The sequence below is a fragment of the Enhydra lutris genome, unplaced genomic scaffold (genome assembly GCF_002288905.1).
Source record: "Enhydra lutris kenyoni isolate GAN:26980312 unplaced genomic scaffold, ASM228890v2 scaffoldscaffold9, whole genome shotgun sequence".
In the NCBI taxonomy this organism is placed as follows: domain Eukaryota; kingdom Metazoa; phylum Chordata; class Mammalia; order Carnivora; family Mustelidae; genus Enhydra; species Enhydra lutris.
This window is the reverse complement of record NW_019154093.1, coordinates 6,553,719-6,572,523: the sequence shown is the minus strand read 5'-3', so window position 1 is coordinate 6,572,523 and position 18,805 is coordinate 6,553,719. Positions and strand designations below refer to the sequence as shown.

At 41.1% G+C, this 18,805-nt stretch overlaps 1 protein-coding gene across 3 annotated transcripts in view; it reads left to right on the top strand.

The window, feature by feature from the left end:
* Positions 1 to 15,118: 15,118 nt before the first annotated feature.
* LOC111143033 (zinc finger MYM-type containing 6) overlaps positions 15,119 to 18,805 on the top strand; it is a 42,910-nt gene continuing 39,223 nt past the window's right edge. The window contains exons 1-2 of one of the 3 annotated variants that reach the window (XM_022496455.1): positions 15,119 to 15,201; positions 16,091 to 16,257. In XM_022496455.1, the coding sequence (XP_022352163.1) occupies positions 16,165 to 16,257 (93 nt within the window). In that variant the 5' untranslated portion in view covers positions 15,119 to 15,201; positions 16,091 to 16,164. Of the gene's footprint in view, positions 15,202 to 16,090; positions 16,258 to 18,009; positions 18,048 to 18,805 lie in introns of those variants that run through there. The other 2 variants (XM_022496456.1, XM_022496457.1) reach the window with 2 other exon arrangements.

The window sequence follows — 18,805 nt, the reverse complement described above, 5'->3', positions numbered from 1 at the left end:
GCTATTTCAAGTTTTGATTTTTGCTTTCTTGCGTGTTCTCAAGACCTCATTCTTCCCCCGTCTCTCCCTTTCTTTACACATGACAGCACTGGAGCCGAGGCTGAATCAAATCCAAGTGGCAGATGCTGTACTCTGTTCAGCTGCCTCTCCTCTGTTCCTGATGTTCATTACTGCACCAGGCTTGTCCTGATGGCTTATTCTTTCCCTTCACCTCAGTTCTCTTCCAGAAGTCCCTTGGCAAACAGACTTCTTGGCTGCCCTATCAATTAGGTAGGCCTGGAGAATATGTCTAGATCCTAGCCACGGGGACATTTTAGGCTTAATCTGGTTTCCCCACCTTGTGAAAAAGCTTTGGAATTAGAACCGGTGTAAGGTTTCCATGATACTCAGTTACAAACATCTAGGCAATTACATAGTATTCTACCATGCCTGGTAAGTAACAGATGCACAGGTTGGGTTAACTTTTGTTTTTTTGCTTCCAGAGCATCCCTTCTGTAATATTCACCATGCTATAGACTAATTATCTGTTTGGTTGTGTGTTCTTCTCAGAAAGTGTATGTGACACAATTTCCAAAATTCTTTCAACCAACCCCTTGCTCTAGTCTCCCATTTATTACTTTCCCTTCTTCCTAAAAAGTAGTAGTTAAAACACATTCTCTACTTTGTGCCTTATGACTCCATATTTTTCAAGTCTAAGGGGCTTTTTTGCCTGGAGGATACTCACAGCTATTTGTTGTTTAATGTCCAATTTACAAAATCATAATTCTTTTTTTTAAAAGATATTTATTTGAGAGAGAGGGGGAGGGAAGGGCAGAGGGAGAGGGAGAATTTGATATCAAGTAGACTCCCCGCTGAGTGCAGAGCCCAACATGGAGCTCCATCCCAGGACCCTGACTGATATCATGACCTGAGCCAAAACAAAAGTCAGATGCTTTTACCGACTGAGCCACCAGGCACCCCAAAATCATATTTTTAATAAACGAAGTGTTGAAATAATTTTTTCTTGGTTATTTAACATGTAATACACTTTGATTAACTTAATTCCCTTAAACAATTTAAGCTGGCATTACAAATTTAATATGGCTGATACTTTTGAATATCTCATATGCCTTAAACATCAGCAAAGTATGCACAAATTAAAAATTTACAAAATCAACTACATTTGTATCTAAACCTATTCAATGCCATGGGTTGAATATTACTGCATTATCTTTTACTGCTTTTATACCTCTTAAGATTATATCTATATTTACTTTGGTATCTTCTTAAGGTTTAATAGTAGCATTTTGATTATTTTCTAGGATTTCAGAAATCTTATCAAATCCAGTAGGAAAAGAAATACAACTTTAGATCAGTCGAAGTTCCAGAATCTGTGATATCAACTAATTCTCTCTTGGTTAGGATACAAAACCTAGTTTTGTTGGGGTGCCTGGGTGGCTCAGTGGATTAAAGCCTCTGCCTTCACCTCAGGTCCTGGTCTCAGGGTCCTGGGATCAAGCCCCGCATCTGGCACTCTGTGCAGCGGGGAGCCTGCTTCCTCCTCTCTCTACCTGACTCTCTGCCTACTTGTGATCTCTGTCAGATAAATAAATAAAATCTTAAAAAAAAAAAAAAACAAACCTAGTTTTTTTTTTTTTTTTTTTTAAATTTTTTTTCATTTCTTTTGACAGAAAGAGATCACAAGTAGGCAGAGGCAGGCAGAGAGAGGAGGAAGCAGGCTCCCTGCCGAGCAGAGAGCCCGATGCGGGGCTCGATCCCAGGACCCTGGGATCATGACCTGAGCCGAAAGCAGAGGCTTTAACCCACTGAGCCACCCAGGCGCCCAAACAAACCTAGTTTTGTTGTCCAAGGGAATTTAAACCATTTGTTAACCCTTTTGTAATAGTAAAAGTTTTTTTTTTTTTTTAAAGATTTCATTTATTCATTTGTTACACAGAGATATCACAAGCAGGCAGAGAGGCAGGCAGAGAGAGAGGGGAAGCAGGCTCCCTGCCAAGCAGAGAATCCAATGCGGGGCTCAATCCCAGGACCTTGAGATGACCTGAACTGAAGGCAGAGGCTTAACCCACTAAGCCACCCAGGTGCCCTTGTAATAATAAAAGTTTTTAAGTACTACAGGATTTGTAATTCTCTGTCTTCTTTATGGCTTTTAATTTTTGAAACTTAGTGTCTATCTTGGAAATGATGTAAGCTCTAAGTTTTGCATGATGAATAGTCCCTAATCAATCATCTTGCCATTATATAACGTCAATCTGCTTAAAAACTTATGTATTTCTTACCAGTATTTTGTTATAATTAGTAGGGTCATTTAGTTGTTTTATCTCCTGAGAGATGGAAGATTGATTTACCCTTCTCATTCTCAGAATATCTGTTCAACTCTATTTTTACCTGCTTATTGTAAATCTGGTGCTGAATAATTGACAGACTCCCCTTCTATCTAGCTGTGATAATTCTCCAAAATTACTAGTGTTGATGGCTCCTTCCTCCTACCTTTTGGTTCCTTTTTATCCACTTGCTCATATATGAAACATAAATACAAGCAAACTATATGTGGATATATTTATTTATTTTTGAAAGATTTTATTTATTTGCCAGAGAGACAGAGAAAGAGAGAGCGAGAGAGAGAAAGCGCACAAGCAGGGGGAGTTGGCAGGCAGAGGGAGAAGCAGGCTCCCCAGTGAGCAGGGAGCCCGATGTGGGACTTGATCCCAGGACCCTGGATCATGACCTGAGCCAAAGGCAGATGCTTAACCAAATGAACCACCCAGGCGTCCCTATATGTGGCTATATTTAAATCAACACACCCTACACCCTTTACAGAAGAAAAAAAAAATGTGCATCCATACCTGTACACTTAAAGACACACATAAAACTCATTATTAAACATAAACTGTATTCATCCTTCTATTGTATTAAATATTTTTTGTTTATTTAAAGCTATATTTTTTTGTTTACTTCTCTCATGTGAGTCTTAGTATGAATGCATAGACTTTGTAGATTTGACTTATTCCAATTCACTCTATGACATCTTAAAATTAAATTATTACAACTTCACTAGTGGGTACATCTCTAGGCTTTGTCCTTTTAGCTCTGCCCCTGACATCCTCGAAACATCCCTTCTTTCTTGTCATAACAGAATGTGCTAAAGTCATACTAATTTTTTTCTCCTGTCCCATACAATCAGCTATTCTGCAATGAATTCCAGATAATTTTGGTGGATAAAACCACTAAAAATAAAATTTAGATGTTAGGGATATACATGAGAGTAAATGTGGAGCCAAAATATTAGAACTGCTATTAGACCTCTTTTAGTAGTGACAAACTTGGAAAAGAAATTCAAGGTCATGACCTTGCAGTGCTATTTTCCATTTGAACATGTTATGTTACTGAATCATACTTTTTTTTTAGACTATATGGTTCCATTGAGCACTAATATTGTCCCATGCATTGACATTTATTTTCTTGTTCTACGAATTATTTTGCTCTCAATAGAAATCTTTGAATATCTATATATTTTTTTAGTTCTTGCATCTGAATTATAAACTATTAAAGCTGGAAAAGCCTTTAGAGACCTTATTGTATAATCCATGCTGATTACAGATATACCAGAAATTTGTCAGTTTTGGCTGTCTAGCACCCAACTCTCCCCTTGTTTAAAAGCATCCTGATCTCCCTTTTAGGGTAATTCTCCACTGTGAGGACAATTTCTCTGTTTGTTTCCCCTCATAGTAGAAATAGAGAGGGATAGATTCTTCCCATATTTTCTTCCTGATATGGCCAGTAGCAAAGCATGTAACCAAAACTTGGCCAATCAGAGATCATTCTTAGAACTTTGAATCCTGTTCAAGTGATGTTGTGACAGAGATTGTCAAATGTTCGTCAAACCCCATTTTCTTATCCTCCTGGGCATACAGATATACTATATTTTCCTTGAAGTTAGGTGCAGCTATGTGACTCAAGCTCTGGACAATGGAACATAGATAGAAACAATGTTCAACATGTAGGCCTGACCTATATAAACATCCCAAATGTGATCTTTGCTCTCTCTTTCCCCAACCATTGGCTGAATGGAGAAGACTCCACAGACATAGAAGAGAACAGGAACACAAAATGGAAGAATTATGGGTCCCTGAGATAATACCTGGAGGAGAGCTGCCCAGAAAAGCCTCTAGACTTGGAGCACCCATGTTGGACTACTGTGTGAAACAGAAATAAACTTTCACAGTGTAGAACCTCTATAATTTGGGAGGTTATCTTAGTATTTAGCTTACCCCGACTTGAAGACAGAATGTTTGGCATAAAGTTTACTTTAGCAATATCTGTGACATGGATCAAGCTATTCTTTTTTTTTTTTTAAAGATTTTATTTATTTATTTATTTGTCAGAGAGAGAGAGAGAGGGAGAGAGAGCAAGCACAGGCAGACAGAATGGCAGGCAGAGGCAGAGGGAGAAGCAGGCTCCCTGATGAGCAAGGAGCCCGATGTGGGACTCGATCCCAGGACGCTGGGATCATGACCCGAGCCGAAGGCAGCTGCTCAACCAACTGAGCCACCCAGGCGTCCCGGATCAAGCTATTCTTGCTGACAGATCTTGGGAGGTCCTTCGTTTTGTCTATTGTCTATACCTTTTCTTAGAGCTTCTCACCATTTTGTAAGCCGATGTGGGTCATATCTTCCCTTTTTAGCTTAAAACAACCAGAGCTTGGGTGTCTGGTTGGCTTAGTCATTAGAGCATGTGACTCTTGATCTTGGGGTCATAAATCAAGCCCCATGTTGGGTGTGGAGCCACCTCAAAAGAAGAGGAGGAAGAAAGAAGGAAAAGGAGGAAGAGGAGGAGGAGGAAGGGAAGGGAGGGGGGAGAGGGAGGAGGAGGAGGGGAAGGAGCAGAGAGGGAGGGAGGGGAGAGGGGGAGGAGAAGAAGAAGAAGAAGAGGAGTACACTTACCTTGATGAATACTGAGTAATATATGGAACTGTTGAATCACTATATTGTACACCTGAAAATAACATAGCACCGTATATTAACTATACTGGAATTAAAACAAACAAACAAACAATCAGATCCAGTTTCTGTTGCTTATAATCAAGAATGTAGACTCCTTTATTAGGTAAAAAACTGAGGTCTTAAGTGGTAAGTGACTTGCCCTAGGGCTCAACTCCTAAGTGGCAGGCCTAGGATTACTAACTTGACTTTGTATCTCCTGATTCAGTTTTCTTTCCATTGTACTAATGGGAGTTTGAAGGGGTCCAATAATTAGAATTCCTCTTCCCAACTAACTTTTAAACCAATTGAGAAATGAGATTCAGGAAATGGCAGATAAAAGTGTATAGCACCTTCATTAATGGAAAAGGCTAGCTTGGAAGATAGAGACTCCTCACATGGCAGACCTGCCCCTGTGCGACTTAAGGAAGGAAAGAGCCAAGGAAACTAGTTCCCTGTTGACAACCAGCTTCCATGTAGAAAGAATAGCAGAAGAGACTGGACTGCACAAAATTTCTCCTTCCAAACTCTTCATTTAGAGAAGTCACTGCCTCAGCAGGGGAAGAATGAGAGGGTGAGCAGAAGTCAGTATTTTAATGCTAATGACTGATGCCTTCCATAAAAAAAAAAATGGGACATAGGATATATATCTTAATAATCAGATATTCTGGCTGCTAGAAAAATTTTACTTTTGATAATACATTATTGTATAAAACATTGAAACAAAGTCCTCTAATATTCTACCCATTGCAGATAAGTGTTAACTGTTTGATGTGTATCCTCTCTTATGACCATGCTAAAACTGAGATTTTGTGGTATCAAAGTATTAATCTGTGTGAAGCATCCTGTGTCATGCCTAGTACAGAAGGAAGACATTTGCTTCCTTCCTTTCTTCTTCCTTAGTGCACCAGAGCCTTCCCTAGTCTGAGAATCCATGACAAGTGTTGAGCTGGGCTATGCAACCAGAGAGTCCAAGGAGTAACCATAGAGTCCATAGTCTCCAGGGTGCTAACACACTTACACCTGCCAGAACTGCCAAAAGCTATAGTCAGGAGTCCTAAGCCCATAGCAGGGGCCCTTGGAGCAAGAGCTGGTCAGCCAGGCCAGGCCCATGGTCTTTCTTATTCTCTGATCTAGGGGTCTAGACCTTCACCAGGGCCAGGGCATAGGGCTGCCTCTTGGGTTAGCACGCCATCCTGTAAAGCTCTCTTTCTGAGCTAGGGGCCTGTCCCCTCCTTCTGAGCCTCTCCCAGAGGGGAATCAGACACAGGGCTGGGCCCCACGGGGCAGTTAGAGGACTGCTGCGTTCACATGGTGGCCCCTCCCACCCTTAGCACCTCCAGGAACTGTGTGAGGCTGACTCGGGCCTTAGGGATGTCTATGCCAGTTTTCTCCTCTCTGGGTTTCTGGGGTTAACGGGAGATGAGAGTGGGGAGCTAGGGATGCAGCTGGAGTGTGAAGGTAGAAGAGACAGTACTGACTGCAGGTTTCCTAGGCCTGACTCTGCCTCCAACTCAGCTCAGGTGTCTTCCCTCCTGCAGGGAGTCTCTCCTGAAAGCCACCTCTCTTCCTCCCCCACCTAGTTACTCATGCCTTCTAATTCTTGTTGATAGTCTTTCCATGTCTGCTGCCCCTCTAGCACATGAACTTTAAAAGCTAAGGTTTAACTCATTCATCTCTATGTCTCTAGTGCTTAGTACCAGCTCTGGCTCAATAATCCCTGGTAACTTTAGGCACCGTGATTGAGAAAAGGAAGGGTGGTACCCCACAGCTGAATTATATAAGTGGGGGTGAGGACAGAAGAAGGAGAAGGGACTTCCTTCCTAGGGCTCAGCCAGGATTTATGATCACAACCTTTCTGGAAGCAGAGTTGTCCACTGTCAAAGGAGCTGCTAGGGAGGGGTTAACTCTGTCTTTAAAGGTGTGCAGAGACTGAAGATTTCCCCTGCAGTGCTGTAACCGGGATTCAAGAACAGTGCAAGCCTCAGGCTATATTACCACTAAAGGGCTTTCCACCTCTGAAATATGAGATTGTGGGAGGATGCAGGGCTGGTACCAGAGAGCTACAGAGCTCAGAAACCTGCCTGTCTATCTAGACTTGGTCAAGGTCATCTGGAGGCCACTCGGAATAATGGCACGGCCTAATCAACCCCCAACTCCTATTGCTTTCTTGTACATGCACACCCATATTTACAGTAATTTAAATCACATAAAACTTACATAAACTCCTGCCTGTATATGCACATTGCTATAAATGTTTATCTTCATATATTTTTCACAGATAAGCATGTTAAAACCTAACCTCATCACTAAAAAAACACTCACTGGCCCAAATTTATACACACTTCCTCCACTGCCCGCAGGCCCAGGGAAGCTATGGGCTTCCTCTTCTTGGGATTGGCCAGGCAGTTCTGAGAAGGGGAGAGGTGCAGAAAGCTTGGCCTGCCTGTGATGGATAGAATTAATCACAAAAGTAGAAAAGAATGAGGCGCCTGGGTGGTTCAGTTGGTTAAGTGTCCACTTTTGGCTCAGGTCCTGATCTCGGGGCTCTGGGATTGAGTCCTGAGTCGGGCTCCCTGCTTCCCCTCTTCTCCCTTGTGCTCTCTCTCACTGTCTCTCTCAAATCAATAAAATCTCTAAATTAAAAAAAAAAAAAGACTGAAATTCACTAGAAAGTTAGCAATCTACATTATACCTTGCACAGTCTTTCCAGGAATGTCATTAGTTGGCCCTAACAGTCTTGGCCATGTGTAACATTCTTGGTTTTTAGTTTCTGTCATAGTACTGCGGATGAGAAGGCCAAAGCTAGTCTGATTCTCTTTTCTTTGTAAGTAAATGTTCATTTTCATGTTTCAGTTAGGATTTTCTGCATTTATTACTCATCTACCTGCACTGTGCTCTTGAGCTGGAGAGTTGCCTATCACTTCCCAGCAACTCTGGCTTTGACCTGGCAGCACCTCATGACCAAATACGTCACTTTTACTGTGGGATTATAATTAGATGGAACACAACACTATTCTCTCCTCACCACACCCTCCCCTTGCCTCAGTGCTGTTACACATGGTTGTGTGGACAAGAGCCTCTATTAGTATGGACTCAGAGTTTTATGTGGCATTTTTGAGCATGGCAATGTAAGACTTATGTGTGCTTCCTCCATACTCCCAGGAAGATGGACCTGCAACTGGGTTTCAGTGATGGAGGAACAAGATGGGAGAATCCCCTGTTCATAAATGGTGATGTAGAAGCACAACCGCTAATGACCTAGAGCACGTGCCTTGAATGGTGATATGGAAGATGAACTTGAGCTTGTTTTTTATTTTATTTTTTAAAGATTTTATTTATTTATTTGAGTGAGAGTGCATAAGTGAGGGGGGTAAGGGCAGAGGGAGAACAGGCTCCCTGATGAGGAGGGAACCTGATGTGGGGCTCAATCATAGGACCCTGGGCTCATGACCTGAGCCAATGGCAGATGCTTTACTGACTGAGCCACCCAGGTGCCCCTAAACTTTAGTTTATTTGAGGTAGAGTTTTGGGGTTTCTTTGTTATAAAAATAGTCTTCAACACACAGGGGTTTAAAAATATATATCCTCTATAACGTTATCTGAGGAAAATAATTAAAATACTCTAATTAGTTTTCAAGGTAGAAGAAAGGGAGAGGAAAAGAAAGAATGATCATAAATCTGTACTGTAAAACATGTCATAACATTGCAACTGGGAATTTGAAATAGAAGGATACAATAAGGATTCTTGAAACAAAACATAGGAGAACCCAGAGGGAATTCCTAATAACATCAAACCAAAAGATGTAAACTATTTCAGTGTGTCAGTTTTCTATTGTATTGTAGCAAAAGCATTGTGGCTTAAAGCAACAATTTGTTATTTCTCATGATTCTGTGATTGGTTGAGCCCAGCTGGGGAGTTCTTCTGCCCCATAGTATGTTGACTTTTTCAGCTAGGAATTTGGCTGGCATACTTAAGATAACTTCACCCACATCCCTGGGACCTTGGCAGGGAAGCCCAGGGACGTCTCTCCTTCTCTCTACGTGGTCTTTCTAATATGATGGCCACAACTATTTATATGATGGTGGTTCCAAGAGAGCAAAGGCAGAAGTTGCCAGTTCTCTTAGAGCCTATGCCATGACTGTCACACTGTCACTCCCCTGCAATTTGTTGGTCAAAGTAAGTTGACAGGGCAGCCCAGATTCAAGTGGCTGGGAAACTGACTCCACTTCTTGCTAGTAGAAACCTCATACACATACAGAGATAGGAGGAATTGTTGGTGGCCATCTTTGGAAACCATCTCTTACAGTTTGCCTTCTGGACATAACAACTGATGTCCTTTCCCAATCAAAATAAACTCACTTTCTCAACCGAAAGTCTCAAATCATTATGGCATTGGATCAAAGTCCAGGATCTCACCATCTAAATCATGCCTATGAAGAAAAAACTATTCCTCTAGTATAGTTCATTGACTGCCTTTGCTCAGGTGCAACTTTTTCAATCCAAAGGCCTGTTAACTAAAAAAAAAAAAAACAAAAAACACAAGTTATCTGTTCCCCTTGCTCTCTGCTCCCCACACACCAAAAACACCTGATGATAGAGAGACATTGTGACTCCAGTGAATGCTTCTGTTCAAGAAGAACAGAAAGCATATAACAGTCATTGATCCAAAGTAATTCACTACCTGGGCACCTGTTGTCAGATTCTCCTACTCCAAGGACAAGGACATTCTTTGATTGTTTTGTTCCCTGGGAATGGCCTCATAATCAATTTTCTCCAGAGGATTTTGGTTCTTCCCTCTGGGCTCATGGCTTTCTTCTCTGAGAAACCTTTATTTTCCATTAGAAATGGTCCATATTTGCAGCTTTCTCAGCTTCTATAGCTATCTTTTTCATTTCAAACTGTCCATAATCCTTGAAGTTTAAGGTTTTGGTTTTGCCCAAATGCTTTCCTTAAAAACTTTGTGGATCTTATGGGGATTCACTCTGTGCCCCCCAAACCACCTCGATTCTTCTTTCTGAGACAGAACTCTCTCTACTCTGAGTGTGTCAGATTGCTATGGGACAATGCCCTTGTGTTTCTTAGAAGTCCTTCTGTCTAGACGAAAAGCTCTATGAGGTACTGTTTAACTCCTTTCAAGGTCTTACAACTGCACTCTTGAGTTGATCTTGACCTTGAGGCCACATTTTACCTGTAATGTCCTATATGTGATATTTTTTCTGAGATTTGTTTATTTCGATGATATTTTGCTAGCTGGAGAGACTGTCTTGGACCCTTTATATTTCGTCTAATTTCTGCTTGAAAACAAAAGTTCCTTCTTTAACTTGTTTATATTTTGCAAAGCTTTATCATAGATGACTAAAATAAATCAACACTTTTTTTTAGGATTTTTAATTTATTTATTCGACAGAGAGAGAGATCACAAGTAGGCAGAGAGCTAGGCAGAGAGAGAGTGGGGAAGCAGGCTCCCCGCCGAGCAGAGAGCCTGACTCAGGGCTCGATCCCAGAACCCCGAGATCATGACCCGAGCCGAAGGCAGAGGCCCAACCCACTGAGCCACCCAGGTGCCCCTAAATCAACACTTCTATATATTCTGCCCAGAAATCTCCTAAGCCAGATCTACAAGTTCACAATTTACATATTCTATCTTCCATGTTATTATAGGTGGCAGTGCTGCAAAAGATTTTGCTGCTGCCTTGCACTGGTTAGACTACCTCCAGCCTCCAGTAACAATTTCCTCACTGCTGTTCTGGCCTCCACTAACAGACTCCTTGTCCTTTTAGACTCTGCTGGCTGCCTGGTCCCAAAGTCAAAGTCACGTGTTTTAGATTTCAGTTATGGCAGTACTCCATTTGTAGATATCGGTCTCGTAACAGTTATCTACTGCTAAATAACAAAGCACCCCAAACTTACTAGCTTATGATAAGAACTGTTTATTCATTCATGACTCTATAATTTGGGCTCAGCTGGGTAATTCTGCTTATCTTGCCTGGGCTCACTCACAAGGCTGCAGTCTTCTATCAACCTGGAGGATCTAAAATGGTTCCACTCATATGTATGGGGCTTTGGTGCTGACTATAGGGGCACTCTCTGCCCATGATCTTTTTCATTATTCAGTAGTTTAACTCATCTAATCTTGACATGGTGGTGAGAGTGTTCCAAGAAAGTCAGAGCAGAAGGTGCAAAGCCTATTGAGTCTACGTTTGGGAATTTACAGGAGATCCCTTCTGCCACATTCTATCAGTCAAAATAAGTCACAAAGCCAACCAAGAAACAAGGGATAAGGAAACAAACTCCCTCTCTTGATGAAAGAAGTTGCAAAGAATTTTCCATATTTAATCCAAAAATTCTAAAGCAAATTTAATAGTTATGATTTTGTATTGAAAACAACACAGCAGGAAGAAGATACAGATGCCCAATATCACCATTTCCATTAAGGCAAGAAAACGGGATAAAAATTATATGCTTAGAAAGGAAGAGATAAATTTGTCATTATTCTCTATATAGTTGAAAACTTAGAAAATTTTTACAAATATGGATAAACTATTAGAATTAATAAATGAATTTAGCAAGGGTGCTGGCTTCAAAACCAACATAGAAAAGTCTATTACATTTCTAAATTTATGCTGGAAATAAACAATTAGAAAATGAAATTTTACCCTTTAAAATACCATAAAAGGGGTAACTGGATGACTCAGTCAGTTGGACGTCTGACTCTTGGTTTCAGCTCAGGTCTCATGGGTGTGGGATCAAGCCCTGCTTTGGGCTCCACACTCAGCAGGGAGTCTGCCTGGAGATTCTCTCCTTCTGCCCCTCCCCCCACTCTCTCTTCATATAAATGGGTAAATCTTTAAAAAAAACCATAAATTATCAAAGATCTAGAATAAATCTAAAAAAGGTACAATCTCTATACTTAAAAACTGTAAAACATTATCAAGAAAAATTACAGAAATAAATGGAGAGATATACTATTTTCATGGATTGGAAGATTCAACCATATTAGTTTCCTAGGCCTGCTGTAAGAAAGTGCTACAAACAGAAATCTATTGTCTTACAGTTCTGGAGGCTTGAAGTCTAAAATCAAGGTATCAGTGGAGCCGCCTTCTCTCTGAAATCTGAATGGGAGAGTCCTTCCTTGCCTCTTCTAGCTTCTGCTTTTACCATTAATCCTTGGCATTCCTTGGCTTGCAGCTGCAGTACTTCAATTTCTGCCTCAATTGTCACCTGGTGTCCTTTCCACAAGTGTCTGACTCTATGTCTCCTTTCTTTATAAGGACATGAGTTAGTAAGGTTCAACCTTACTCCAATATGACCTCATCTTAACTAATTATGTTTCCTGAGGTCACCATATCTCAAATACAAATTCTCCAAGACAGGTCTATAGCTTCAGTGCAATACTAAACAAAATTCTGGCTCAGTCTAAAATATATGAGGAAAATTTGGTCACATTTGGCGAGCAGAACCTAAAATTTATATGGGGGTACCTGGCTAGCTCAGTCAGTGAAGCAGATGACTCTTGATCTCAGGGTTCTGAGCTCGAACCCCACATTGGGTGTAGAGATTATTTAAAAATAAAATCTTAAAAAAATAAAATTTATATGGGGCACCTGGGTGGCTCAGTGGGTTAAGCCTCTGCCTTCGGCTCAGGTCATGATCTCCAATCCTGGGATCGAGCCCCGCTTCGGGCTCTCTGCTCAGCGGGGAGCCTGCTTCCCCCCTCTCTCTCTGCCTGGCTCTTTGCCTACTTGTGATCTCTGTCTGGCAAATAAATAAATAAAATATTTAAAAAAAATAAAATTTATATGAATATGCAAAGGACCAAGAAGAGCCAAGACAATCTTGAAGAACATAATGGGAAGGAAGACTTATTTCTACCAGATACCAAGATTTACTATAATGCTTACAGAAATTAAGACAGTGTGATATTTCCACAAAGAGAGATAAAATAAATAGATTATATAGTCCTGAAGTAAATCCACACATTTATAGACAACTTATTTATGCATAGGTGACAATATGGAACAATAGGGGAAAGGACAAACTTTCAAAAATAATACTTAATCAATTTAACATTCATATGTAAAAAATGAAACCTGACTTACCTCACACCATACACAAATTCCCACTTCAAGTGGATTGCAGAGCTAAATGAGAAAGACAAAGTAATTACAATCCCAGAAATTAATTAGGATCTTTGGTAGGAAAACATTTCTTAACAGGACACAAGACACACTAAGCATAAAGGTCTTTTATGTTTGTTAGAGACACCCATAATAAAGTGGAAATGCTGGCCACTGAGTGGGAGAAGATATTTACAATACATATATTCAATGAAGGACTCATACCTAGAATATACGTCCATAATAAAATGGCAGACAACCCATACAAAAATGGGTAAGATACTTGAACAGGTACTTCATAAAAGCATATCCAGGTATCCAAACATAAAAACGGGCTCAATCTCATCAGAAATTTGGGAAATGCAAATTAAAACCAAAATGAGGGGGTACCTGGCTGGCTTAGTTGGTGTAAAGAGAGACTCTTGATCTCTGGGTGGTGAGTTTGGGCCCCATTTTGGTTGTATATATTACTTTAAAATAAAATCTTAGGGGCACCTGGGTGGCTCAGTTGGTTGGGCAACTGCCTTCAGCTCGGGTCATGATCCCGGAGTCCCGGGATTGAGTCCCACATCCTGCTGCCAGCTCCACTGGGAGTTTACTTCTTCCTCTGACCTTCTCCCCTCTCATGCTCTCTCTCACTGTCTTTCTCTCAAATAAATAAATAAAATCTTAAAAAAATAAAATAAAATCTTAAAAAGCCAAAAACAAACAAAAAACCCCGTAATGAGATACCACTATACGCCCACCAGAATGGTTAAAATTAAAAAGATGTACAGTGGTAGTTATTGGCAAGGATATGGGGCAATTGGATCTCTCATAGATGGCTGGTGGGAGTGCCACTGAAAAACCACTTTCTAAAATTTCTTGACGTTATCCACTTAAGTTTTAGATATAGATAGGAAGCACATTCATTGCTGCGTATAAACCTAGCATATGTGCAACAAAAGATGGGAAAGTTCACAGCAGCATTATGCCTAATAGCCCAAACCTGGAAATATCGCAAATGTACATCAATAATAGATAAATTGTAGCATATTCATAAAATGGAATATTACACAGCAGTCACAAATCAAAAAACAATTCTGAATGAAAAATACTGAATCTTGGCTTTGGGCAAGTTAATTAATCTATTCAGTTACATCTCCGAGATGAAAACTGTACCTCTTGGGGTAGTGCTGAGGATTTAGTTGGAATGATGCATGCCGAGTGTTTTAGCAAGCCCCGGCTTAATAAATATCAGCCATTACTTATTCCTATGTTCCTTAGTAGGCTATCTTTCTGGAAATGGGAATTAAAGAATAATGCAGACTATTTATAGTGCTAATGCCCCCAACTTTCTGCCCCAAATCCTTTTTAAATTTTCTTTCTTTCTTTCTTTCTTTCTTTTTTTTTTTTTTACCTTTTCACCCTTGGGTTTTGGTCTCTTTAAGAAGTCAACCATAACTTGAGGAAAACGGAATCCTGGGAAGATCCACTCAGCTCAGGTCCAGAGCATGACGGGAAAAGAAGGGGCGGAGACCAGGGCTGCGCACGCGCGGTTGGCCGAGTGTTGCGTTGCGATGGTTCAGGCGGAAGAATTCCAATAAGAGAAAATAAACCTCGTCCCGGCGCGGGGAGCTTTGGGTCCTAGTCCTCTTTACCCACCCGGCGCTCCCCGAAAGCAGGGAGGCAACCGGCAGGTGAGAGTCGCCGGTGGCGGCTGCAGGGGCTGCGCGGGGCGGGGCGGGGCGGCGGGCGCGCCACGTGACGAGGCCGGCACGGGGCGGGGGCGGTGCCGGGAGGGCTGCGCGGCTACGCCGTGCGGATTTCGCCGCAGGGACGTGGTGATGGGGATTTGCGGGTGGCGTTCTCTCCATCGGATACAACGTTGCCCCGTTCGTACTCGGTGACGGGAGCGGGGGTTATTGGTGGGGACGAGACGTTCGCAGCGATACCATATACGAAGGAGGGATGAGCACCCGTAGATTGTTATAACTGTGGCAAGTGGTCAGAAGTTCTCATCTCTTCTTCCCCACAGGCTTTTCCACCAGTTGCCCATTTCCATGCCTGGCTTGACTATTTGGATAAGGACAACTTTGGGGGAGCTTCCTTTTTGCCTCAGGTTTAGTACGTTTACTCTTAGGGGAGGGGAAATTTGCTGGATAGCTAATAGAGTTTCTTGTTTACAGGGAAGCTATTGAGAAGCAGAGCTCAGAGGGGCTAATTCGTGGGCATGGCCCCCCAGGGAGACCCTGGAAGGTGCAGGTGGTCCACTTTAAACAAGGGCGTAGCTTTTGTTCACTGATGGTGGCATGTGGAACTCTCATCTATCGTTAGGCCGAGAAATGGGGCCCTTACGGAGGCTTCCAGTAAAGGCTGGGTTAGAGGTGGGGGTGTGGAGCTTGGTGTGCCTCACTTTGAGAAATTAAAGCTGAGGTGGGCTTCCAAGTACTAATTCTCCCGGAGTCAGGAATTGTACTTCCGAGTTCTTTCCCCTTAGTGCTTGGTAACTTCTTCCCACATCTTGGCCAGCTGGTCTGATTCCCCGTGTAAGTTTCCACATTTGAGAAGCCAAAGTGTTTGTCTTTAAAGTTACTAGAGAGGGGGGATCTTTTTTCCAGAAGAGTTTTCTTATTTATTTATTTTTAGAGAGGGAGGGGGAGGGACAGAGGAAAAGAGGGAGAGACTCTTGGGCAGGCTCCACACGCAGCTCTGGGCCCTTGGAGTCGGAGTGGGGTTCTATCCCAGGACCCTGAGATCATGACCTGAGCGAAGTCAAGGGTTGGGTGCTTAACTGATCCTCCTGGGTGGCCCCAGAAGACTTTTCTTACGCGAAGATAACTATTAGAAGAGCAGAAGGCAGTAAGAGGGGGAATAGTTATGGTCTCAGAAGAGTTGATTTTCAAAGGCTCTGAAGCCTGTGCTCAATACAAAGCTTTTAATATAGATAAACATGAAGGAGAAAAGAAAAGGAATAAACCTGAGTACCAATCCTTTATGTTGTATTTTAGGAGTCCAGCTATCCTTTATCAAGAAGAAATCTGTTAGTTTTAGACTGGGGAATTCCTTTACATAAAAAATTAGAATGAAAGAACCTTTGGATGGTGAATGTGGCAAAGCAATGGCACCACAGCAGGGGCTTCTGGACAAAATTAAAGAGGAACCTGACAATGCTCAAGTAAGCATTTCATTTCATTTAAAAAAATTTTTTTTATTCTTTTCTAACTGGTGAACAGATTTTTAGTTAGGCAGTTTCTGGCTTGTATGTTAAAACAACCCCAATTTTTTCCCCATTAGATGAGTAAATTAGTTTTTCTCCTCTTTAAATGAGAAAAGATCTTGGTAACCGTATATTTTTTCTTGTAAAAAGAAAGTAAAATGTATTATCGTTTTTCTATACTTGGTAACTTTTTTTTTTTTTTTTTTTTAATTCTCTTGGATCTGACAGTAGTTTCCTTTCATTCTGTAAGTATTTGTGTTGTATTCTATGCCAGGGGATTGAGGAGTCAGTTTAGTCCCTCCCCTCACTGAGCTTATAGGTTAGTAGGGAAGATAGATATTACACAAGTAATTGATCAAATAATATGTATAATTGCAAACTATGACAAGTGCTATGCAAGAAAAGCCTAAAATGGGGAATCTGATCTAGTTTTGGTTGGGGGCAGAGGCTGAGTAGGGAAGGCTTCCCTGAGGGAAGGATCTTTAAGCTGAATTATGAAGAATGAATTGACTGGGCAAAGACATGGAGAGCGTTCCAGACAGAGGTATCTGTTTATAGGAAAGTCCTGAGTTGGAAAGGTGGGTGGTTCTTTTGAAGAACTGCAAGACCAGTGAGCCTGGAACAGAAAAGGTATGAAAATAGCGATGATGGTAATGTCGATCATAAGAACAACACTAATAGATAGTGTTTATATATAAACATTTATATATTATATCATAATAATTTGTGATACTATAAATATTAACTTACTGATATTTATATGTGCTTAGATTATTCCAGGTACCATTCTCACAACCATATTATTATGGTTACAGATGAGGAAACCAAAGTACAAAGAAGTCAAGCAGTTTACCAGGGATCATAGCTCATAAATGGCAGACTAGATTCAAATCCAGCCCGTTATCCTGCTTCTAGGATGAGGCTCTGTAGATAGTTTGAGGCCAGATTATGCAGGACTTTGGGACCATGTTATGAATTTTGGTCTTTCTGGGAAGACTCAGTGGGAAGAGAGCAGTGGGAAGAGATGGCAGGATTTTAAGTGGGAGGGTAAGATAAACGTGTTGAAAGATCATCTAGGTACCCTTAGGGACCCAGATTAGAAATCTGTGGTGGTGACAATAGAGACATGGTTAGTTGTTTTGGCAAAGAATGATTTTTTTTTTCTTGCACAGTTCTTTTTTTTTTTTTTTTTAATTAACATATAATGTATTATTTGCTCCAGGGGTACAGGTCTGTGAATCATCAGTCTTCACAATTCCCAGCACTCTCCATAGCACATACCCTTCCCAATGTCATAACCCAGCCACCCTCTATCCCTCCCCTTTCACACTCCAGCAACCCTCAGTTTGTTTCCTGTAGTTTATCTCCCTCCCAGGTCCCATCTTGTTTCATTTTTTCCCTCCCTAACCCCCATGACCCCCTGCCCTGCATCTCAAATTCCTCGTATCAGAGAGATCATGTGATAGTTGTCTTTCTCTGATTGGCTTATTTCACTTAGCATAATACCCTCTAGTTCATCCAGGTCGTTCTTGCACAATTCTTTTGCTTGATACTCTTGAGTTACTGCATAAGCAAACTAATAATACTAAAAATATAAATAATATAATAACAAAATAATAATAATGGTAATATTTTATTTCTCATACCATCTCAGAGGCAGTATTATTCCAGGACTGGGATGCCAAATAGGTTTTGTCTCGTTCATCAACTCTATGTCTCCCAGAGTGCTGTGCTAAGAAGCATCTGAGGTAGTGTCTACAGGATGTGGGGTGGGGGCTGGTGGCATCCATGACATTTATTTTGCCCCCAGATGATAAATACTTTTTCTTCTTCCAGAAGTAACCATTTGTTTGCCAAGTTTTGTGGATTCTACCTCTGAAGTATTTACTGTCTTTTCATCCCTATTTCATTTTTTCTCATTTGAATTTTTATAACAATTTCCTACTCATCCTTTTTCCTTCAGTCACAGTCCCCAGCAAGACACAGTATACTGATGCTACTGTAGCTCTGCAGATCTGATGACATCTCTCTCTTTAAAGCCCTGGTCTCCTCATGTGTGATAAACATGAGTTTATCACATGTAACATCCAAACTATCCATGTTTTGGTGTTTTTGTTTTCAGTATCATTGGTCATCCTTTCCACCTTTTCGAATCTATTTACCTGCAAACTATCTGCAATTTACTTGAAGTCATATTCTGTTGAGTTTTGTTTTCTTGCCTTTGCACATGCCATTTCTTCTGCCTGTGGTGTTCTAAACTAGGTAACTTGGCAAAAATTTTTCTCCTCTTTGAGATACACTGTAACAGTTGGTCACTTGGGTAGAATTAATCATTCTCTTTTTTTCTATTGTATATTGCTTTCACTTTTGCTGTGGCATCTGCAGGTCAATGAATTTTGTTTTCCCATCCAAGTACTAACCAGGCCTGACTCTGCTTAGCTTCCAAGATCAGACGAGATCGGGCGCGTTCAGGGTGGTATGGCCGTAGACCGAATTTTGTTTTCAT